The sequence below is a fragment of the Centrocercus urophasianus genome, unplaced genomic scaffold (genome assembly GCF_019232065.1).
Source record: "Centrocercus urophasianus isolate 14NV4802_14NV808 unplaced genomic scaffold, USGS_Curo_1.0 seq_73, whole genome shotgun sequence".
Classification (NCBI taxonomy): domain Eukaryota; kingdom Metazoa; phylum Chordata; class Aves; order Galliformes; family Phasianidae; genus Centrocercus; species Centrocercus urophasianus.
This window is the reverse complement of record NW_024885344.1, coordinates 6,469,460-6,479,361: the sequence shown is the minus strand read 5'-3', so window position 1 is coordinate 6,479,361 and position 9,902 is coordinate 6,469,460. Positions and strand designations below refer to the sequence as shown.

The window sequence follows — 9,902 nt, the reverse complement described above, 5'->3', positions numbered from 1 at the left end:
GTGGACAGTCACAGCACTGAAGTATGAAATAAGAAATGAAACAAATCCAAATCTGTGTCAGAAGATGATTTCCTAGAGCTCTTGTTGTGCCTGAACTTATCAAGCTAAGCCTTCATTTCCAGTCCTATCCAAAAGTCACTGAAGCCAAACACAGCCTTTTCTCTGCTTCAGAAGACTTCGGAGCAAGCCCCTTCTGAGAACTACAGAGGAAGCAAACATTGGAGAGGAAAAGAAATACATTACGTTAGCTGTGGAAAGCATTTTCAGCATCCCTCAAAGTGGACATGTTTACCTGCAAGCTGACGCAGAGTAGACTGGTAAGAGTTAAAATTCAAAAGATACGCCATTCATTCTTGTAATAGCAGGGCTGTTTCATCTTTAATTTCCCCTTAAACATTCTGTTCTGCACAGAACGCTTTGGTGCTCATTATTTCTGCAAAATTAACTGCCAGGTCGACTTTCAGCAGGAGCTATGGTTGAGAGATTCAGGAGGGACAGGTGGAGCTGGAAGCAAGCAGACCTGCCTTCCCAGCAGAGAGTGGGGCTTTTGCTTAGCTTTGATGCAACAGCATGCTCAGATAAAAGCACAAATCAGAGAAAATTGTCAGGAAGGGACTTAGGCACAGAACCGAGCAGATATGGTGATGTCCTACAGGCCACCTCCAAGCAACCCTGAGCAATAGGAGTGTTTTTACACTGTGTTTCTTGCCGTAACATGTGCTTATCTATGCCAAGGGCCACCAGCACTGGGGTCACGCATTCAGCATGATGCCAGCTGAGCAGGACATGCTACTGGCCCAGTGGGACACATCACGGCCACTCCTGGTCACCAGTTAAAGGACAGGACCCGTGGTACTGGGAGGCAGCTGCCACAGACTGGCTGGTGGCAGCTGTGACTCCTCCATACCTGGTGCTGTGTTGACACAACAGGGGGACAAGGACGATGTTCATGTCCTTTTCAGCTGCCCTGCCTTGTTCTGCAGCTGAGTTAGGCCTTTGTCCAGGGGAATGCTTTGCAAGGTGCTGATAGGGAGCAGAGCATGCTTGGGGCATGAGAAGGGCAGGCTGGGGGATGGAGGTGGCACTACACAGAGGTGGCCACAGCTGGAAGTGAGGGATACCCACCCTGATACCTGGGAATGGAGCTATGCAAAGTACACATGCTTCTGCCTCCCCTTGGGCTGGCTCACCCCACGGAAACATGGAGACACGATGGCTGCGCACCCCAAATAAATTCATCTTCACACAGGTCACCCAGTGATGTGGTTGATGCTATGCCCCTGGAGACTTTCAAGGTGAGGCTGAATAAGGCCCTGGGCAACCTGATCTGTGGTGTCCCCATTCATTGCACGGGAGTTGGATTAGATGGCCTCCAGAGGTCCCTTCCAACTCTTAGAATTCTTTGATTCTATGATCAGCACCTAAAATCACTGGGGGCCACTACTGAGAAGCACAACAACCTGTGCAGCCCACCTCTTGCTATGGTTTCTCCCTGATTTATTCCCTGAAGCTTTCTTTAGGAAGGACATGAATGGGCAGCCTGATCTGGTGGGTGGCAACCCTGCCCATGGCAGTGGGTTAGAGCTCAATGGTCTTTAAGGTCCCTTCCAACCCAAGCCATTATGTGATTCTATGATTCTAGGACATCATGATGAGTAACAATAGGAGCAGCACAGCCAAGAGTCTGGGGAACTGCAGCAATGTGTGGTGCCCATCAGACCAAGGCAATACCACAAGTACTTTGGTAGCGTGTTTTTTTCTTACAGATGGAGCTGTGCTGTGATAGCAAGAAGGTGGCATTACTACAGGAGGAGAAGTAAAAGCTCTTTCAGCATCATCTGAGGGCAGTGGAGGCAGTGACTCAACTGCACTTATGAGGTGAGGATGGTGGGGGCTTCTCCTTAGCAGAGAGCTCCATAGCCTGAAGCAGTAATCCAACCTATCACCTCTCAGATAGTTAAGGTAAGGATGTTGTTACTGAGTGATAGATGCTGGTAGTCTACACAGAGCAGTTGGTTTCAGCCCATTTTTGATGGAAAAGTGTCCATATCCTCTGTTAACTTAGCATTTGCTCTACAAGTGGGACCAGATTGCTTCTGTAGGCTTCCATACAGATCTTCCAAAGAATCATTGCTGCCAGGCAGCTTGACTGGGGTAGAATCAATTCAGCACGCCAAATCAGAGCCATAGGAAAACAAATTCCCTGTCCTGATGATGCTCAGTGCCTCCCACCACTTTCAACCCTTGTTTGCAGGATCAAAAGGAGACTAGGAGGACAGCAGCTGCCTGAGGATCCCGCTGGCAGGGCTGGCTCCAGAGGCCTTTCTTCCCTCAGGCTGCAGTAGGTCCAGGGGTGAAATTCTCAGGTTTGACCTTCAGGGGCCCTACAGCTGCACTGGTACTCATAGCCACCACTTTTCAGGGCTGTTGTGGTCAGAGCCTTTCTACTTCCTCATCCTGTTGTGGTAGGGAGGTTCAAGGTGTCCTGGCAGCAGGAAGCTTCTTTGCTCCACCCTCTGCCCTGCATGCAGTGTATCTAGGATTTGCTGAACCATTGCTGCCAGAATTGGCATGCTGATCCTTGCAGCTGCTCAGCAGAAGCTGGACCTCTGGCATGATGCTTTCCTCCCATGAGCCCTGGACAGCCTTCTTCATGCTCTTCTTCACCACTGTGCTCCAGTGCTCCTGTTCTGCAGGTATTTCTTTTCTCTTGTGCTTCACTTTCTGCACCCTTACTTCTCTCCCACTCCTCTCTACATCTAAAGGTATTGCCCACTGTTTGTTTTTTAGAAACAAGGTGGGCTCCCTTGTCTCATCCAAAGAGTGTAAAGAGATGGAATTTCTTAATCCTAATGAGACTTACACAATGTGTTTGATCACAGCTCCTTTCTTCCAGCTATTTACAAATCCACTACAAATGTGACTGAGCTGCAAGTTGCTCTGCTGAATGGCAATGAGACAGGGGACCAATGTTTCTTGGCCTTCACTTGCTGAGGCAGGAGACCTCTTGGAATATCTCCCAGTAGTCTGTGTAGGCTAGTTTAGCTGTGAGTAGATGCTTTTTGCAGGAAATCTGGCTTTGCAGCCCTCTTAGTTGGAGAAGCTGCCTAAAGCCTAAATGTAAATGAGACCTGTCTCATCATGATACTGCCCACATTTGTATACTGGCACCAGAGGAGATCAACCACATGCTTAAAGATGGGCTTGATCTGACAGCCTGTCGTTTGGGCTTCCACATCTATAAACATGAACACTGTGCACTGCAGAGCTTTCTTCCACAGGTCATGCAGAGGTCTAAATGTTTCTTTCAGTGCTCCTGTAAGGTACTTATTAACCCAGAAAATAAGTTATGGGCATAGCCAAGGTCATTCAGCAAGTTCTAGCAGAGCTGGGGAGGAATGAGGAGCATTCCGACCCTGCCTTGGAGGAGGCTGCCCATAGACCCACTTCCCACTGGGAAGAAGTAAGGGAAGCTGTGGCCTTGATGATGTGAAACTGAAGGTCAGCACCCCAAGGGGGGAACCTTCTGCAGGACAACCTTATTTTATTCACTGTTGCTTGAAAGATACCAAATTCAAAACAAAGGCTTGGTCTGTTTTGTTCTCCTGAGCTGGAGTTAAACCCGAGATACTACTTTAAAGTCTTTCATGAAATCAAGCTGGAACTTAATTTTGCTCCCTGTCATATTCCATGTTGTCAGCTCAGAGTGATGGTTTGGCTGGAAATAGCTCTCTCACAGCCCCTGCTCAGTCTCTGGACCAGGAGCCTATTGGAGCCTCTGTGCTTGCGTGCATCAGCCCTTACTGCAGCAGCCTGTTCAGGCTGTTATTCTTATGCCTCTGCAGAGCACCATTTCAGCATGGAATATTTCATCTGGCCGAACTCAAGCTGGGCTGCTGCTTGTAGTGGCCCAGGAGGAGATATTTCCTAGACTCCCTTCCTTCTGCAGTGGCTTGGTGCTCGTGCACAGAGCCTGCAGCAGCCTATGCTTCTCCCACATGGGCACTCCCTCAGCCATCCCTGAATGCCATCCTGCAGCACTCTGAGGTCTGCATTGTGGCTGGGGGAAAGTGGAAGGCCTGAGAAGGCTTTGCCCTGTGACGCTGTGTACAGATTTGGAGGGCTGCAGACCAGAGGCAGCTCTGCACTGAAGTGTCAGTGTGCTCTGATTCTAGGTAGGAAGCAGGTTAAAGAGGCAAAATCTTCGCTGAAGCCCCTCTCCTTTCTTTACCTATATCTGCATGTTGTATTTTTCCAGCCTGAGCTGGTTAATGAGCTCTGCTTTCCTCCTGTGCTTTGCTTCTGACAGCAGCTGGAGTCTCCAACATATCAACAAGCACCATGCACACAGTCGAGTATGAACCGCCATGTCTTAGTAAGTCTTCATAAATCGTTACTACCATGATAAAGCCAGGTAAGGAGACTATACAGTTCACTGGAGAGGCTCTCCTGGAGAACAGTTTGTCTGTTATAATCTGGTGTTATCAAGCCTTCAGTTGCAGGTAAAACTCTAGGAAGCATTTCCAAGACTCCCCCAGTCAGTCAGGCTTAGGCAACCTGAGATCCCACCCTCTCACAGTTTTTCTCCATCCTGAACATGAAACAGCCCAAAGTCCTGCACTTCCTGAATTGCAGTACATGTACCAATAGAGATATGCTACTTCAAAGGATGACGTATGTATAGGAGACGAGTGTCCCTCTCCCCTCTCTGAGCAATTTGTTTACTGGTGGGAAAAGCTGTTCTCTACAGCACAGGGCAACGGTACTGCACACTCTGAAGGCCAATGCACAAGAATATGGTCCAGCATGATGCACTTGAATGAGAGCAACTGAGGAACATCTGCTCTTGCCTTTTCTTCTCAACATACAAGAGGACAGCTTCCCTGTACCAAGATCAGGAGGCATTTGCTTTCCACAGCAGACAAGCAGATATGCATTAGCATTGCAACATGCAGTGCATGTAGCTGTAAGGCAGTTCTGGCTGCTCCAGCTCTCCTGGGCTCTGAGGTTTCATGCTCAGTTTCCATCTCAGCCCAAGGAGCTGAGGGACATTTTGGTCCCCTAGGTTCCTTTTGATATTCCTGCCTCAGAACCCAGCCAGGTATCATCACTCTACCCTTGTGATGGAAAACATATGGCAGATGCTAACTAGGTATTCTGAAAGATTTCAGCAATGGAGGGTGCAGTGGTAAGGGGACCAGCTCACGTGTTTGGCCAGCTGGGACTGACTAAGTCTTGAAAACACATAGATGAAACTTAATATTGCCACCTTTGAGGTTAAGAACCAAGCTTAGGGGAAAAATGCCCAAAGGTAGAGTGACAGGCCATGGAGCAGACTGTGATGTCAGCATCTCACCTACCTTCTAGCAAAGAAAACCTGCTTTGTACTTAGCCTCCCATCAGCTCACTTCATTTCTTCTCCTCCAGAGGTAGACTTCTGTACACTAGCAGCAGTGTGCTGTCCAACTGGTGTGGATGATTACGGATGGATTGCAGCAGCTGTTGGCTGGAGCCTCTGGTTTCTGACTCTCATTCTTCTCTGCGTGGAAAAGGTCATGAAACTCCGTCCCGATGAGCCCAAATATTTGGTAGCCTGAAGCAGGGCAAGTCAGTGAGCAGCAGTGAGGTTCAGACAGACTGACAAAGCATTTCTATCACTTCCTGAGAAACAGAAAAGAACTTGCCTTCAGCTAAAAGAACTCCACACGTAAGTGGGGTATCTGCTGCGGCTCCGTCCTTCCTGGAATGCCGGAGCTGCTGACCCAAGCTGGCCACCATGCACATCCCAATGCACACAGACAACATTTAGTATCATAGAATCATCAAGGTTGGAAAGATCACTAAGATCATCTAGTCCTACTGTCAGCCTGTCCCCACCATGCCCACTAACCATGTCACTCAGTGCCACATCCATACGTTTTCTGAACACCTCCAGGGATGGCGACTCCACACTCCGTCATTTTCCTGAGCCCATCCAAACCTGTCCTGAGGGTAAATCAGACCCTGAAGGACCTGGTACTAGGCTCCCTGCCCTGAGACAACCCAGAACAGCCTTGGAATTTGAAAGAGCATTGGGCTGGTTTCTGAAGGATCAACATCATGAGATTCAGAACTAAGCTGTGGGCCAGGCTGTATCACTAAGAGAATGCAACTCACTGGTTATACTGAGTAACTTCTGTTTGCTAAACCAAAGTGTTTACTGACACCAAGAGAAACTCTGTTTTGGAAACTTGAGGCTTGTTTGGGCTGGTTCAAAATTAGAACTAATTATTCCACTGCAATGTATACATGAACTGCTTTGTGGGAGGTTAACATATTGGTTGTATCTACTTGGCTTGCACCTGTCTAAATAATTAAGACAAACTACACCATTGCAAATGGATTTTAAGCCAGTATGTCCAAGTCAGGCACAACACTGGTTCTATTTAAGTAAGATGATAATAAACACTCTTCTCCGTGAAAGGATTCCCACTGATTGTTTTAATCCTACTTTATGTTGATCGAGCTTATATCAGTAAGGAATTACCCCATCCAAATTGCTAGAAACATGATCTTAATGAGAAATATTCACACAGCAGTGTTTGCCTCACCACAATCAAATCATCTTATTTGGGACAGTATTTGTCTATTATTAAAACCATAAATCAACATGAAACCCATAGAGTCATATATAGAATAGCAAACCTCCTAGAGACCAACTGAAATAAAACACAAAAGACTATCCTTAAACCAGAGAAAGCTACAGTGGAGATTTGTATCTGCTAGATAACATTAAAGTTTCACATCTGCTTACCAATATATAACTTTTTAGGTTAGAAAATATACAAATCAGTTTAAGACTCAGATTATTTCTTGCACAACTAGGCATTCATTCAATCAGAACAGTTCTACGCCTGTTCAAACTGGTGCAAACTTATCAGCTTTCCACAGGAACGAGTACAAGTTAGACACTGAGAAAAAGACATCCTTCCTAGGGAATCATAGAATCTTTAGAGTTGGAAGAGACCTTTTAAAGTCCTCTAGTCCAGCTTCCCTGCAAGAAGCAGGGACACGCACAGCTAGATCAGGTAGCTCAGAGCCTGGTCCATCCTTGCCTTGAAAGTCTCCAGGGATGGGGCATCAACCACATCTCTGGACAACCCATTCCAGCGCCACACCACTCTCACTGTAAAAGACTGTTTCCCTATGTCTAACTTAAATCTCCCCTCTTTAAGCTTGAAGACATTTCCTGTGGTTCTGTCACCACAGACCCTGCTAAAGAGTCCGTCCCCTTCTTTCCTGTAGCTCCCCTTTAGACACTGAAAGGCTGCTCTCAGGTCACCTTGCAGCCTTCTCTTCTCCAGGCTGAACAGCCCCACTTCTCTCAGCCTGTCCTGGAGATCCTCCTTCATAGGAGAGTTGTTCCATCCCTTGGATCATTTTTGTGGCCCTCCTCTGGACACCCTTTAACAGGTACTGAGTACTCCATGTACTCTAACAGGATTTCTCCTGTACTGAGAACTCCACACCTGAATGCAGCTGTCCAGATGAGGCCTCATCAGTGCAGAGTAGAGGGGCAGGATCACCTCCCTCACCCTCTTTGTTGACTAACTCCTTAAAGAACTGGAAGTTAGCTTTCCTGAAATGTAGCATCCTAATTTTACTCCATCCATGGTCTGCTGCTACATTTCCTGGAATACTATCAGATGAGGAACTCACACAGTAGAAGTTCTTATGGACTATATTTTCCCTATTTTAAAACAAACCAAGTCACAGTAAAATGTGTGTTCTTTAAGTACAAGTTCATAGAATCATCAGGCTGCCCAGAGAGGTTGTGAGTGCCCCATCCCTGGAAGTGTTCAAGGTCAGGTTGGATGGGGCCCTGGGCAGCCTGGTTTAGTATTAAATGGGGAGGTTGGTGGTCCTGCCTGTGGCAGGGGGGTTGGAGATTCATGATCCTTGAGATTCATAATCCTTGAGGTCCCTTATGACCCTGACCATTCTGTGATTCTGTGATTTGAGTTGGAAAGGACTCTAAAAGGCCATCTTGTCCAACGCCCCTGCAATGAACAGGGACACCCACAGCTAGATCAGGTTCTCAGAGCCCCTCCAGCCTGGCCTTGAGTGTCTCTAGGGCTGAGGTATCCACCACCTCTCCGTGCAACCTCTGCCAGTGCCTCACCGCACTTACTGAAAAAAACATCTTCCTTATATCCTTATCCTTATGTAAATCTCCACTCTAAAAGTTTGAAACCATTTCCCCTTGTCCTACCACAACAGACCCTTCTAAAGCTTTCTCTACAGTACACCATCTTAAAAATGTAGTCCATTAGCCAGGTCATAGACTCATTTATTTCATGTTATCTCATATTCCTAACACTATCACTGACACCTAGTAGAACACCTCTTAAAGTATTATAGCTGAAATAGTACTATTATCCCCAATTCATGTATTGCAGTCCAATCCCTGTTCCATTAATGGAGCTACACTAGTACCCATACAATCAACAGCACATGCCCTCTTTTTAGTATTTTGTTTTTCCCATTGCAATTCAGGAAGCATATAGTTTTTATTCTTACACGAAAACCTGGAAACAAAACATAATTAATAATTTATCAACGTGTATACATCATTTTTCCTGTGTTAAACTTTGATGCCCATACTATGCTGTAGCACCAAGCTAGTTTAGGCTCTCAGACATCTCAAAGCATGTAAAAAAATAAAATGTTGGCTTATATCACCCATTAAACCACCCACTACCCTCTCAGAATGATGATGGAAGTCTTAACACTGCAGTCATCTGCAGCACATTGATCAGTCAAATTCTGTCCTTGCACCAAAAAGTTCTTCAGTGGAAGAAGAAGGAAAAGCAATCTACTCCAGCTCTTATGGCTCAGTACAAACACAGCCAAAGTGGCTGGATGGCTAACTGAAAATGCTTGGGAGAGCTACTGCTGTACAGGTATCTCAATACACAGAGCAGAAGGGAGCATGCAACCATTCAGCGCTTCTAATACTGCCTGAGAGAAACATCAGAAGCAGCGCACGACTCCAGGGAAGCTACTTTAATTTGCCTGGGAACAATATTGATCACATCTGACCAGTGATTTTTATAAATTCTTAATTGAAGTCTAAATTGATTGATACGTGATGCATGACTCTTCATCTCTTTAGAAACTATTGCTCCGGTAATGACTCACATTACTCACTGCCTCTCATCCTTGGGGTTTTAGTGAATGAGCTACATATTAAGCAATTGCATTTTACAATGATTACACTTCGCAAAATCACCAGAGGGATGAAAACTGGCAAGCATCAGAGGTTCCCACTCACAGAGAAAAATACAGAGGTTAAATTCATAAGAAAAGTTCCACTGTGCTGGGAATTGGTAGGAGTTTTGATAAAGCCGCTACAAAGACTAGAATTTCATAATATTACTGTAATTAATTACAGGCAAAGAATGAAATTCAGGAAATCCTGGGAAGCAGCCACCCTCTCTCCTCTCTACGTTCCAGATCCTCGTTTTGTGGTACCAGTGGCAGCAGCCTCTCCTGTGAAATTCAAACCCAACTGCAGATTTCTTTCCCAGAATCAAATACGCACTTCTCAAAGAGCTTTTACTCCCAGCTCCTATTTTGGTGTAACTTCCCAGAAATAGGTACGAGGTTAAACAGTGCACTGTTGTCTCCCAGTGTACCAACAAACTGGAAAAAAATACAGCTTGAAGAGACCTGCAGACCTTTCTTGCACACTTTGAAGGTAGGAAATCTAGAGACACATTCAGTTAACCATTTTGCTTACCCACCACAAATAGTCAGCTATGGGTCCCTAGGTCTTGTGGACATAAAACTCTTTTCCAAATCTCACACTCTGCTTTTCATAGTGTTCTTTGCTACAAAGGCTGGAGAACTAAAGACTATGT

At 46.0% G+C, this 9,902-nt stretch overlaps 1 protein-coding gene across 1 annotated transcript; it reads left to right on the top strand.

The window, feature by feature from the left end:
* The first annotated feature begins 2,559 nt into the window (after positions 1-2,559).
* On the top strand, positions 2,560-5,880 carry TMEM213 (transmembrane protein 213). The gene is made up of 3 exons (XM_042837939.1): positions 2,560-2,696; positions 4,310-4,375; positions 5,428-5,880. The coding sequence occupies exons 1-3, from the start codon at positions 2,615-2,617 to the stop codon at positions 5,595-5,597; spliced, it is 318 nt and encodes a 105-aa protein (XP_042693873.1). The 5' UTR covers positions 2,560-2,614; the 3' UTR covers positions 5,598-5,880.
* The last annotated feature ends 4,022 nt before the right edge of the window (positions 5,881-9,902 follow it).

Coding starts and splice junctions, on each gene's coding strand:
- TMEM213 (XM_042837939.1), top strand. CDS start 2,615: ATGATGCTTTCCTCCCATGAGCCCTGGACAGCCTTCTTCATGCTCTTC. Junction 2,697..4,309: donor CCAGTGCTCCTGTTCTGCAG/GTATTTCTTTTC, acceptor TGCTTCTGACAG/CAGCTGGAGTCTCCAACATA. Junction 4,376..5,427: donor GTATGAACCGCCATGTCTTA/GTAAGTCTTCAT, acceptor CTTCTCCTCCAG/AGGTAGACTTCTGTACACTA.